The sequence below is a fragment of the Vipera berus genome (genome assembly GCF_964194415.1).
Source record: "Vipera berus genome assembly, chromosome: 5".
NCBI lineage: Eukaryota > Metazoa > Chordata > Lepidosauria > Squamata > Viperidae > Vipera > Vipera berus.
Window position 1 is genome coordinate 47,516,339 of NC_138207.1, and position 14,976 is coordinate 47,531,314.

Here is a 14,976-nt window from a genome sequence, read left to right on the forward strand (position 1 = left end):
CCGAGAACCTTAGCCAGGTTTTGCTCTTCAGAATTCTTGCATGGAAAATGGTGTGTTGTGCCACAGTCAGAGAAACGTGCTGATGGCACAAATTACAAGCCCCCAGCCGAATGCTCCAGCCCCCACCATTCGGGCAGATTTATGTGGGCTCTTGCCGACGTTATTACAAGTCAGAGTTTATTGGGAAATTGTTACATTATGCGGAGTGTCTAACAAATTGCTTATGCTGCTATAATTGGATTACAACAGCCGCTTGCTCCCACCGGTAAGATTAGGCAAGTAGGACTCCTGCCGATCTCTGAGCGTTAGCAGTAATTTTATTTGCCTTGCCTCTCTCTTTCCTAACAACATGCCTCTCTCCCTGCCAGCTGTCTGCTGAAAAGGCACAGGCTTGTTCCTTGGCCCTAACAATGCAATTACAGCCCTGCAGATCGCACTGTTTGTGCATTAACTACAGAGCCAAAACGAGGCGAATTGATCGTTTGACTTTTGGAGTGGTCACGTGATCCCTGTGTGTGTATGTGTGAGATCTGGCATGCATCAGCAGGCAATGCTGCAGTACACGCCTGATGAAGAACTGGCTCCTCATTATTACCGCTCCTGGGGACAAAGACACAAGAGCTTTTCTGTGCTGACCCAAATGAATGTAAATTAATTTTCAGTTTAGCCAAAATGGTTAGGCAAAAGCAAAAAAGAGTTTTAGTCATAAAATTCTTTTGCCTTATTAGCTAGGTCCGATATTGTTGTGTTCTCTGGCTGTTATCCAAAATGGTCACTCCTAGGTTTAATATGATTCCATTATATCCAAGAAGACAATATTCATTACATTTCTATGAAGTGTGCCATTATTCTTCCCATTTCACAGAAGAAACTTCTAACAACACACTGCTACTGTTTAGTGATTACACAGCTCAAGCGAAATTTAAATCCAGATTGTGGAATCAATGGTCTTAACACAACAAGAACATGCTACTACTAGAACATGCGTGAGAGAACCAGATTTTCATCATGTTTGTTTCTCAAATATATGCAGAAATGAACATTTACAATTCTATACTTACGCAGATTTCTTATTTGCTCATTTGCTTATTTCATCAGCAAAGGGTATGTATGTATGTATGTATGTATGTATGTATGTATGTATGTATGTATTTATTTATTTATTTATTTATTTATTTATTTATTTTTGGGACTTATATGCCGCCCTATCTCCCGAAGGACTCAGGGCGGCTGACAACAATAACATACAATAAATACAGAAGTTAAAATTAAAATTAAAATTAAAGGCCCCTGTACAATAAATTAAAATTAAAATTAATTAAAAATTAGAGTTAAAAATTAAAAACATAATTAAAATCCCTGTCAGTCCAGGTCAGCCAGGTGGAAAAGGAGTGTTTTGAGGCCGCGGCGAAAGGACTGGAGATCTGGGGCCATCCGAAGCTCAGGGGAGAGCTGGTTCCATAGGGCTGGCACTCCCACAGAGAAGGCTCTCCTAAGATTTCTAATCTCTATATCTAATCATGTAAATTGGAATATTTATCAAACTCATTATTTTGATTCCTCAATTCAGTGCAAATATTACTGACTATACAGTAACTATCAGGCCCTGAATTTAAAATGACCCTGTCTAAAAGGAGAATTGCAGAGGCACCATAATTTGTGGAAATAAAAAGATATACCATTATTTAATTCATGATGAATCCAACATACAAAAAGTAGCTTCCAAAACACAAATAAAGGCATATGGTATGCTGTTTGGGTATCACAGAGACTAAATATGCCTGTTAAAATGTAGTTTAACACTCAAAAAGAAACTCGGAACAGCTGAAATATCTTATAAATAGCTCAGACCCAGAGGAAGTGCAAACGTCTGCATTGTGAATTGTAGATCTTAATTACAGACAATGGCTGGTACAGCAAGTACTAAGGAAAAAAACCACCAGTGAAACAGTTGCACTGTTCATAGCTGGCAATAACTCTTCAGGAAAATATTTACTATCAATCAGTTATGAGAAAAGGGACTCCACGCTCATAAAACAGCACGTTGCTTCTCACACCAGCACTATTTTGATTCAGCATAATCTGAATTTAAACAGCTTGTTTCCTGTGGATATAATTTTGGAAATAAATAAAATATGTCGTCTATCAAAATCTGGAAAAAATGTGATTTGGGTAAAGGGTATAAGAATGTCAATATTTTTGCTTCAACCCATTTTCAAATAATTTTGACAAATGCTGGAGGGATGAGTGAAGAAGAAAGTGAAAAGTATTTCAGATTAGTACAGAATAATCTTGTGATGTTGACCTCATAAAAATAATTAAAAAATGTTCAATATACTAATTATGTCTCATGGTTGTAGAATATTTGAGTAAATTTGATACTTCTCCATTGGACTTATTTTCAGTTAATAAATGTTCAGTTTCACCCTAAAATATTTATTGACATTCTTTTTCAAGAGGAAAGAAACAGTTTTTTAATTCCTCTGTTCAAACCGCAAATCTGGGCAAAATAGAAATGCAACAATTCCTAGAAGGCAGCATTAGCCATGTGTTCAACCATCATTACAAAGAAAACATTAATGTGGATGAAGTGCAGTCTACTAAACTGATAGAAAAAGCAATGAGAGATAGTATTGAATATAGAAAGGTCACAATGCATAAATGGTCTTTCACTATAACTGTATTGACAGAATGCCTTTAGAGAGATTCCCAAGAGGAACAGAGATGCTCAACAAATCTCATATGCAAAATTAAGGCTCTTGATTCAAGATCATTAATGCATTTCACAAACTTAAAATTTTCAAATACTGTACACCCTATTCTAAGCTATTCTATTACATATTTTTATTTCCTAAGCCAACTAATTGCTCACTATAGAGTTTGTAGAGATTCCTATGTGCAGTTATATAGGGCGCATGTAGTCTACCAATATGTCAAAAAAAAAAAATCTAGATAGGAATATTATCATCTGATCTCCTAGCCCAGGGGTCAGCAACCTGAAACAGTGAAAGAGCCACTCAGAACCGGTTCCCTCACAAAAGGAAAAACTCGGAGCCGCAAAAAATGTGTGCACATGTGCGTACATGCGCGCATGCGCAGAACAGGGTTTGACTGAAGAGTGGAGCCAAGGCGAGATATGCACCTACCCTGCATATTTGAATTGATTGGTTGAACTTTTTTAGTCCCACCCTTTTTTGGGGGGGACTCCACATGGCAGAGGACTGGGAGCCGCAGGAGACAGCTGAAAGAGCCGCAAGTGGCTCCGGAGCCGCGGGTTGCAGACCTGTGTCCTAGCCCCTTTGACACAGCAACTAGGAGAAATACCACTGAAACAAAGCATAATTTCCCAAATCAGAACAGGACAATTGAGTAGGCGGGGAGCAATAGCTTCCATAAATTTAGTCCTAAAGAAATTCAAACCACTATGGAAATAAATTTATTTCTCTCTCAGGATTCCTGGATTTCCTGGAACTTTCCATCCTTTTTGAATATTCTGCACCTCCAAATGGGAGGGGGCAAGACATTAATATGTACTTTTAGCACCCTTATACTGCAAAGTCCTCTTTATTGCCCATATAATGTATACTTAGAAAGTACAGCTTACAAAACAAGAGAACAGCTGCTAGCCTGGCTGACTTTCAATAAGCCTCATTAAAGCAATACATTAATGTCCTTGAGCTCAAGTAAAAGTTGTGAAGATGTCTCACTAAACTTATTGGACCAATCTTAAAATTACCTATCAGTAATTGAAATACTAGAAATGAGACAACAGTTAAACAAACCTTATTAGAATATTTGTTCACATACCTGGCCACATCAGTTGTACCATGGTGACCTATGTTCCAAATATGCTGGAATTTTTTTTAGCAATTTGTAGGTACACGCCAATTATTAGAAACCAGCATAAAACCCGTCTGAAGTTGACATAGCTTTCACAAGTTATGGTAGTTTGTTTCTGAGCTCTTACAAGGCAAGTAACAATTTAGTTCTTCCTTATATAGCAGGGGTGTCAAACTGCTGGCCCACGGGCTGGATGCGTCACACGGAAGCCACAGCCACCCCAGCTCTGGCAAGGGGAAAAAAGTCACGATACGTTGCAACACGTCACGTGACATGGTGAGTTTGACACCTGTTATATAGCATTATAATATTCATACAGGTAGTCCTTGATTAATGACCACTTGTTCAGTGGCCACTTGAAGTTACAATGGTGCTAAATGAGTGGTACTTAAGACTGGTGCTCAAACTTCTGGTCATCTTAGCATCCCCATAATCACGACTGCAAACTGGACACTTGTCAACCAGTTTAACTTATGGTGGTTGCAGTATCTTGCAGTCATGTGATCCCCATTCGCAACCTTCTTTGCTGGTTTCCCCCTCATATATCCTCCTGCTTGCTGCAGCAGGCACTCCAAATCACACAATGCTTACACTGGACCTTCCTGCACCCTCAAGCCACCCCAAGCTTTCTACACTCACATTGTACTACACCAGCCCATCACCAAGATATATACCCTCACACATCTGGCAACAGCCCTAAACTACCCACCAACCTGCTTGCAAGATGTCTGGGACTTCCTGTCAGCTTCCCCAGTCACTTTGCTTGTTGGTAGCTAGCAGGAAGTTGTGAGGAGGTTTTTGCTTCAGGATCCACAATTCTTGCTTAACAACAGCAATGGGATGTAATCATATGAAGTTGTGCTTTAAAATTGAATTGTTTAGCAACAGAAATTTCAGTCCCAATTGTTCTCATTAACTACTTGTATTGCAATGCATATTTAAAGTTAATGTAATGCATTTTTGCCTAGTTTTGAATTTCTGTGCCAAAGGGCACAACCACACTGCCATGATAATTTGCTTTCTAAGTATGCAGATACAAATACAAAAATGTCTGCAGCCAAACCTACCTTTCATCACCTCTGAGCACTGAGAATAATAGTGGTGCTGCCTTCAAATACAGGACTGGTGACTGGTGGATTTCTGGAAGTCCTTTCAAAATATGCAACATACAGGGTAAGGACTGTCACTATATAGGACAGATAGGCAGAAGACTAGCAGAGTGCATCCATGAAGACCAACTAGCAGTCAAAAAACACAGTGAAAACTCAACCACAGTTTCAACTACAAAACTGAGCATCCTATGCTAAACAATATCCACAAATGCTCGGGAATTCCTGGAAGTTTGCATTAGACAAATCAACCATCAATAGACACATAGAGATAAACCACATTCATACACCAAGAGACAATTAAAAAAGCTAAGAAGGAAACAAAAAGACCAGACTACAACTTCTCTAGCAACTAACATGCAGTGAAGCAGGAATTAACACCAGACAATCAAGCAAAAACCAATAACCTAATCGTGGAACTATCAAAAAGGAAACCACATCGCCACCAACACTAGCAGGACAAGTACTGAATATAAATAGGGCACTAACTACATAGTTGCTAGCACTGATAATGTTACCTAGTTGGGTAATGAAACGTCTGCAAGCAAACAGAGAGCACCAAGGACTCCACAGTAATTATAAACTCTCTATATACTGAGAAAGCCCGCAATACTGCTGGAGAACATCCAAACGTCCAGGAAGATCTGTACCTTCAAATCCTCCATCCAATTTGCTTGCTGAACTTTTCTTTTCAAAGCTAAAGGTGGTAGGTTTCCTCATTTCCAGATTTCAAGAAAAAAAAAGGTTAGTTACTGCAGCAGAAGCACAGCCACCTCTATATCCATCAAAGCATACCTAATCTTCTGGATAGATGAGGAGGAGGAGGAGGAAGAAGAGAACAGATTGCCAAAATGAAATGTCTAGTCCTTTTGGCAGTCAGCAAAATAAGCTTTAAATCTCCAGCAGCAAGACAAGAGGGTGTAATCCCAATTGGACTATCAGTGACCTCCAAAGGCTCTTCCTCTATGCAACCTACAATGTCTGAGGGGGAAGTCTTCTGTTAATACAGAATGGATAATTCTTGATTCTTGTAGAAACAACTCTATCAACTTCAGTCTGTCTCAGCAATTGGCTGGTAATGGGGCTGTGGCTTTACTGTGAGAACATATCCTTAGTAAATAGTAAGCGGGATGTTTTTACAATATGGATTATATGGATGAGTCCATAGAAGGACAAGATAATGTTCATGGAAATAAAAGAGAATAGCTTATTCTGAACAAAGTGAGGATATAAAGGGTTTACGTTTCCATTTGAATAGGATAATACAAAAATACCCTGTCTATGTGTATATTCATATTTCCTAAACTGTGCAAATTGTTTATTTAGTATTCAAAAACATATGGTAAACACAACTGGTTTAAAAACAAAAAAAGTTTTGAGTCATATATGTTACACACACACAGTGTAATCCTTCATAAAATCTAGCAATCCAATTAATTCATACACACAAAACATGCAGCCAACTATAAAAATCTAAGTGATACAGTGCTAGAAAAGAACATATATTTAATTTGACACCAGGGTTTGCTCATTATTTTTTGTTATTATTGGCTTTTTTCTCATGGATGGTCCCAAAGATTTTAAGCAGAATGAACAGAGGTCTATAAGTACACTTTCATAGGTGCTGCAAAACAACAAAAAAAAAACACACACCCCACAATCATATTTGCTTCATGTTTCTCTACCAGCCACTTGTAAGTTCTGGTCAAGCCAGTGAGCTCTGAACAGAAAAGCCTACTGCTGAACAAACAGCATATTGCCCAGCTTTCTCATACTCCCAGGGTGAAACTCAAACCAAATTTTTAGAGGGAATTTTCAAGCAGAAGGTAATACTGTGGCAATTACAAGAAAGAAACCTCCCCCCCCCATTTGTAGAAGATGGAATCATTTCTCTAATGCTCAGATAGAGCCTCATCATGTAATTACCAACTGTAGATAAGTGAAACTATGGATAATGAAGCTGCTGGTAACAAGGACTACCTTTTCCAGTTATGTTTAAGAGATCTTGCCTAGGAGGTTTATACAGATTTAACATGCTCATTATGGAAGACATACATTACAAAAATAAATTCTATTTAATAAGGTGCTAATTTTCCTATCAAAAATTACCTTGTGGCTGGAAGAGGTGGGGAGCATCTATAAATGCTAACCTAGAGTTGTACGCACCAAATCTAGCCTAAACTTACTTCTAATGGAAACATGAAGTTCAAGCAAAGGGAAAGTGCATCCACATTCCAATCATTCACAATTCCTCAGTCCTGGTTCTTATTTTACAACAGTTATATTTGGTTACAAGGAAAGCTAAGACAAGGTACACAATTTTGTTTAGAATGCTTCTTCTGAATTGGAAATATAAAAGGACACATTACCCATTTAGCATTATATGGCAATTTTAACATCACAGAGTTCTTCTAACTTCCCCTTTTATCTTGTTAACAGAAATCTCCAAAGGGAAGGGAATACAAGTAAATCTCAGTTTTTATTATATGATGGCGGCCAGCAGAGGGGGTATGAGAGTCTGACACGCTCACCATTTAAACTTCTATACAAACTTTACTTTAGAAAATAGAGGATGTTACGGGCATTTAGATTCTAGGATTACCTGTTTAAATCAAACGTGGGTATTTTCTTTACAAGAAGGTAGGAGAAAAATAAATGAAACCAACATATAAAAAATATGACCCATGCTAAAGCGCACGAACATCTCGGATATATTTTGTTAAACTGGCCTACAAAATATTTTAAATGCACTTTGGCTTTTTACCTCTTTATTTTTCAGCTTTCTGAAATGAAGAGAGGAGTATTCTTAGAACTAATGCTAAAAAAAGTGCATCAAAGCCAAGGAATTATAGGTAGGATGCCAAAGAGCCTTGGTGGAGCAGTGGGCTAATGCCTCCTTAAGTAACACCAGCTGCCTGCAATTAGTGCAGGTTCGAGTCCCACCAGGCTCAAGGTTGACTCAGCCTTCCATCCTTCCGAGGTAGGTAAAATCAGGACCCAGATTGTTGGGGGCAATAAGCTGACTTTGTAATAATGCCGCTTGGGGTGTGTGTGAAAGCCCTAATAAGCAGGCATATACATAGAATGAAGGTTACTGCTAAGCTTGTAAGCCGCCCTGAGTCTTCGGAGAAGGGCAGGATATAAATGGAATTAAAATAAAAAAAAATGCCCACAAGGGTACACAGTCAAAGTTTTACTTACTTTGGTCACACAGCTTTCAGTCTTCATTGTAGTACCTAAGCAGACTGTGTCTTGGTTTAAGCAAAGTCTGGTACAGCTGTTATAGGCCTGTGAAGATAGGGAAAAAGTGACAAAAATAGAGATACAAAATATTAAAAGCATGTATTTCTTTAAAAATATGTATTCCTTGAAGGGCCTTACAATAAAATATTGTGAAATATTTGCAAATTTGTTTTGAGTTAAAAACTCAGGAAAATAAGCACAAAATACCTCTAAAACAGTGTCATTTAGTGATTAAGGAATTTAACTGGAACAGTGTTTAAGGTGCTAAACAAAGTTCATATCAATCCTTAAGTATAAAAGATTACAGATGATATTGGGCCACGGTCACTTAGCACTTAGACTTATATACCGCTCCACAGTGTTTTACAGCACTCTCTGAACGGCTTACAATGTCAGCACAGTAATTGCCTCCAACAATCTGGGTCATTTTACCAACTTCAGAAGGGTGGAAGCCTGAGTTAACTTTAGCCGATCAGGATCGAACTCCTGGCAACAGGCATTCTAACCACTGTGCCACCACGGCTCTTATTTTAGAAGTTATTTGATGCCAAAATATACTTCAGCTTACCCACAGTAGTCCTCAATTACGATTGGTAATTGAAACATGAGAACTCTTTGGCTAAATAGCATGGTCGTGAAGTGAGATGTCCTGTGATCACTGCAACTTAACGACAGCCATTTTGGCAGTCCCAGGCTGCCACTTTTAGTTGAATCCTGCACAGTCACAATATCTCACAGTCACATGATCGCTGTTTGTCACTTCTTGCTGGTTTCCCCTTGACTTTGTTCGTCAGATGTCAGCAGCCAAGTTTGCAAATGGTGAGAACATTATTGCAGGATGCTGCAATGTCATAATTGCGAGTCAGTTGCCAAGCACCAGAATTACGGTCATGAGAGTATGGGGAGCTGCAGTGGCTGCAATTACGACTGGTCCTAAATCCCCCTTGTTCAGCACTGTCATGACTTTGAATGGTTACTGAACAAATGGTTCCTAAATAAAGACCACCTGTATTTCTTTCATATACTTTAACCAGGACGTTGCACTGCATATGATACAGGACTGATGTTCTAACGATTGAGGTCTAAGATTATGGACAATAAGTCTGAATACAGAGCACAAAATGTGTTCTTCATACAGACTATATGGTCAGGCACAGGAGAAGGAAGGTGTGTTGGACATGTTCACGGAGTTCAATTATTTGTAAAAATAATAAAGGGGGGGATATAAATAAATAACATAAACTGAGTAGTTTATTGATGAAGCAAAAGGTATCCAATATTAAAATAAAGTTCTTAAGTCTGCTCTTATCTTTAAAAAAATAGATACGAAAAAGGCAACATCTTTTTGGAATGATACTTTGTTTGAACAACTGTTCGGACAATAGTTTCATCAGAATGGATGATAGTGATAAATTTTATAGCCCCAAATTCTCTAGATTTTCCACAGATTTTCTTTAAGTAGGGGTTTAAAGAAAGACCCAGGCCTAATTTTTGTTTGTTTAAGGCACAAATACTTTCCACTAACCTAAACACATGTACCTTCAATGTTCACTGAAAATAAAGATGGAAGAAGACATTCTCTATTTTCATTTATTTATTTATTATTGGGATTTATATGCCGCCCTATCTCCCGAAGGACTCAGGGCGGCTAACAACAATAACATACAATAATACAGAAGTTAAAATGAAAATTAAATTAATGGCCCCTGTAGAATAAATTAAAATTAAAATAAATTAAAAATTAGAGTTAAAAATTAAAAACATAATTAAAATCCCTGTCAGTCCAGGTCAGCCAGGTGGAAAAGTATTTAGATGCTTTTTTACAACTCCTCCCTCTATTATTTACTTACTTTGAAGACATCTTTTCATTTAAAAATGTTAAGCCAATTAGTTACAGAAAAAATACAATCAATTATCATGTATGTAAGCACAAACAAAATAGAGCAAATCACCTCTTACTCAAAGCAGCAAAACCCAGCAGCTACAAAGAGAATCTGTCTGCTGAACATCCAAATTAAGAAACTAAGTGCACAGTCCATTTAAAGTCATCCCACAATGGACTTAATTTCTCCCTGTTTCCTTTTAAACAATAAAAAGCATGGCTACCTAAACTATTTCTGCTCTTCCTTATTAATGATAATGGCAAACCAATCCAAAGAACCTTGCTAAGAAAATTGCAGGGACTTGTCCAGACAGTTGCCAAGAGTCAACACTTGACTGAAAAGGCAAGTATGCAAACACACATTTTAAAATAATATTTTAATTTGGGGGTTTCATTTGATTTTCCATTTTTCCTTTTTTAGCATTTATTCTCAGCAGCATAAACTCTGTTACCTGTTACCTCTGTTATCTCTGTCCCTCCTGGCTTCTTTGGGCATCTCAGGGTAGTGGTGGTCAGTTTGGGAGATTGTGGATGACAATTTAAGGGAAACCGTAACGCACCCTCTCTTAAAGAAGCCAGGTTTTGGTGTCACTGTGTTAGACAACTTCCTCCCTGTCTCTAATATTTCTTTTCAGGGAATTTTTTTTAGAGAAGATGAGAGAACTCCAATTACAAGGGATCCTAGATTATCAAGATCCTTTCCAGCATGGATTCAGATCTGTATATACTGTAGGAAACTACACTGGTGACTAATAATTTACTATATAACGCCTTTGGATTCTTCAAGCTCAGAAACTGAATTATTCAAGTATCTTTTCCCCAAACACCAAAAGAAAACATTTCTGGGCCATTAGAAACAGTGTTTGAAATACTTGCCTGATTCTGTGCCAGAGGTAGATAGCCTTGGAGTACTTCAATACAGTTTTTATACCGCATATAAATAATGCAAGCATAAACCAGTTTGTTGAAAACTATCCTTTTGGTGAAAGCTTGCTATAATTCTGAACAAGTTTTCAATTTCACACTGCTGCTAGGGTAAAACATTTTAAAGAGTTTAATTTTTACAGTGGCTTCAATGACACAGGATTATCTAACAAAGTAATGGCTAATCAATAGGAGTTTAGTTGTCAGGTGAAACATATAACACACTAAAAGGGATTGATTGTTAGACTCCTCCTTATTTACTAGGAGGTATATATTTAAAATGACACAAACTTGTTACCAAGCTACATTCCTTTAACCTTGCAAAGGCTGTTTGAGATGAGTGTTAAGCAGCCTATAGCAAAACACACACTAATGGAAAAGAATATCAAGAAAATACACAGCTGTTTCAAATCATGTCAAGAGCAGAAATACAATGAGGGTGACTAGGAGATACAAAGCTTAATCTGTTTCCAAACTGCCATCTCTGCTGGTACACACTAAAGAATAAACTCTGCACTAATTGTCAAAATTACCCATCTTGGAAGATTCACAATTTATGGGTGGTGGGTTTAAATAACTGCATCAATTCAGAGTATTTTGATACAGACTTAAACAGTAAACAAAAAAGATGGACTAAAATACAGAACATTTTATGAAGTATTTGTTTTACTAAAATTTGAGTTTCTACAGGTATTTGTAAATACAGCCAACATTTTCTTTGCGGCCATATTTCTTTCTTTTTTTTTTACACTAAAAGAATCTCTTCTCAATAAAATTACATTCAGTTTTCATTTTACCGCTTTTTGATTGACAAGCATTTTCAAGTTCTCATAAGTTACTTACAAATAGTGTACATTTCTAGATACTAATATCAATGTGACAAACAGGGATGTTCAGAGAATCAGAAGTGATTACAAGGTTTTTCTTAATGTATATGTAATGATGATATCACTATGTATCAGTCTGTCACTTTTATTGTATATAATCATAGATTATTACAAGCTAAGTGATGTGTAAAACTGTCCTTATGTTAGATTCTTCTAATACCAATGTGAAGTAAGGCTAATTGTCAAAGAAAATAGCCTTTGAATCTCTGAGAGATTTCAAGCTTCCCATTTAAACCAATCAAAACCTTTTGTAATTGTATGGTCTAAAGAAAATTTAATTTCCCAAGCAATTCATCCAAAAGATCACCATCTGTGAATAAAACCTCATTTTTGTCAGGTGTGGCAAACTAAGGTTCAGTAAGAATGTTTTCCCTCCCAATTAATAAGTACATGATTTATCAGAGAAATATAATTAAAAACTCTAAAATACAACAGCTCACCTTGTCTTGCAATTTCTAGAGACATGATTGTTAAAGAAATATTTGGGAACAGATGGTTAAAAAATATATTAGAATCTGAAGAATTCAACTGATTTGAGAAGTTATAGGTAAATCACTTCTACAGATTCATGAATATTTTCATTTCAAGTATACAGTAAGGCCTTAGGAAGCCTCCATTAATTGTTTTAATAGTTTTTGCAGAGAGACTTACAAAAGTTTTAAATAATGTTTGTAAATTTAAAAACATAAACCATGCAATTATAAATGAAAATTAAGTTGAGCTGCATTTTTATTTATTTTATTTATTTATTTATTTATTTATTTATTTATTTATTTATTTATTCGGTTTATATACCGCCCTATTCCCAAAGGACTCAGGGCAGTTTACAAGGCAAAATTTAAAAACAATCCAATATAAAATTAAAATAAAATTAAATTAAGTCTAGCCGCAAAAATTAAATCACAATTTAAAAACATTAAACCCCTCAGTCCAGACCAGATAGCTCAAAGAGCCAGGTTTTTAGGTCCCGGCGAAATGAACGAAGGTCGGGGGCAGTCCGGAGTTCCGTTGTCAGTTGATTCCATAGGGCAGGCGCGCCCACAGAGAACGCCCTCCCCCTGTGGATCGCCTGTCGGCAATCCTTGACTGGCGGTACCCTGAGGAGGCCCTCCCTGTGGGAGCGCACAGGACGATGGGAAATTGACGCTGGCAGCAGGTGCTCCCTTAGATAATCCGGGCCCATGCCATTTAGGGCTTTATAGGTCATCACCAGCACCTTGAATCTCACCCGGAGGGCAACCGGAAGCCAATGCAGCTCGCGGAGAAGAGGTGTTACATGGGAGTATCGGGAGACTACCATCACAACTCGTGCGGCTGCATTGTTGTTAGTTGCAAAGTTGTGTCTGACCCATCGTGACCCCATGGACAACGTTCCTCTAGGCCAGGGGTGTCAAACTCAATTTCATTGAGGGCCGCATCAGCATTGCGGTTGCCCTCAAGGGGCCAGGTGGGTATGGCCAGGGTGGGCGTGGCTAGAGTGTGTATGGCTTACTGGGTGGGCATGGCCAGCTCTATATTGTTCGCATCAAGGGTGCCTATGGGGGCCTGGGCAGGAGTGGGACAGATCTGAAGGTCTCTGGCAGAAGGAGGGTCTCTGGGCCAGGGCCAAGGCAGTGGGGGCCATTCCCTCACTGTTTCCAGGATGGCTTCGCGGGCCGCATGAAACCACTTCGCGGGCCGGATCTGGCCCTCAGGCCTTGTGTTTGACATGTCTGCTCTAGGCCTTATTTCAAGATGCGATTAATATTTCCAAACCTATGATTAAAACTACTTCCATAGTCCAGAACATTTATAATTCAAATTTCTAAGACATCATATCTCAACAGGAAAGCTGGCTCTAAATAAATTAATCATAAGAGAGGGAACAGAAATTCATAATGTAAAATCCCAATACAGCTCAATCCAGGTAAGCACATGCCTCAAACTGTCTCAGGACCTGAGGGAAAAGCCAGGTATTCAAGACTTGTTTAAAGGACAGCAGTGCTGGGGCTGTTCAAACCTCCAAGGGTATGCTGTTCCAGATGGTAACACTGCAATAGGGAAGCCCTACTTCTTAATTCCTCATCAGACGGCACTGCTTCAGAGATGATGCATAGAGGACAGGCCAAAAGAATGGGCGGCAGCGGGGGGGGGGGGAGAATGGCCCCTCAGATAAGCAGGCTGTATCCCATGAAGGACAATTGTAGATGAAAACCAACACATTGAATCGAGTAATTTGCAGAGGGGTTATATGTACATATCAAGTTATGCCCATCATTCATCTGTTTAAGAATGCATATGGCTGCTTTCATCATGTTTGGAGCATAATTGTTTATACTGCTGCATTTTGGATAAGCTGTAGTTTTTGAGTGGTCTTCAAGGGACCATGCACAGCTTATTTCAATAATCCACTCACAAGGTAAATAAGGCATGGATGACTGTGACAATGATCTCCCAGTCCAGTGTAAGCAGTTTTCAGGATCCTGTCCCCTTCTTCAGTCAAAGGACCAAATATTTCCCAGGTAACACACAAGGATATTCCTAAATTCAGTGTTACTCAGTTGGAGCTTGGTTAAGTTCTGAACTGTGAAAAGTAACTTGAATCTTCCTGCTGGAAATCAACCTGCGCCAGCTGCCAGCCTCCCAGATGCCACAACAACTCCCTGCTTGCTGCACTGCTTAAAATGGTGGACAAAATGTAAGAGGGGCAATCAGGGACAGACATCCTGCTTAAGGGCCCATCTCCTCAATGCTGGAAAGCCATGAGTTTGTTTGTTCCCAATACTTCTCCGTAGCTGTCCCACTTGACTTCAACCCACCACTCTCAATTAAAGAACATTCCACCATCAATTTCAAACAAACCTTTCCACCACTGGTTGGAAAAACAAGTAAAACACTATCTTCTCTGTGCCTACCATCAATATTCAACCGCCATATTAAAAAAGATAAAGGCAAAAAGAAAAAAGACAGAAACATTTGACAAGATGCAATATAAACTAGATAAATCAAAACTCTTTTCAGAAATATTTCCACAGCTCTATTTACAATACTGCAATTAGATCTTTCTTGCTGTGGAGCCTATAGAACCTAATTTTACCACTAGAGGGAAGAA

The 14,976-nt window shown here is 38.3% G+C and overlaps 1 protein-coding gene across 6 annotated transcripts in view; it reads right to left on the minus strand.

Moving 5' to 3' along the window:
• BTRC (beta-transducin repeat containing E3 ubiquitin protein ligase) overlaps nucleotides 1–14,976 on the minus strand; it is a 169,788-nt gene that overhangs the window by 74,809 nt on the left and 80,003 nt on the right. For all 6 annotated transcript variants that reach the window (XM_081328167.1, XM_081328166.1, XM_081328164.1 and 3 more), the window contains one exon: nucleotides 8,151–8,237. In XM_081328167.1, coding sequence (XP_081184293.1) covers nucleotides 8,151–8,237 — 87 coding nt within the window. The remainder of the gene's footprint in view (nucleotides 1–8,150; nucleotides 8,238–14,976) is intronic.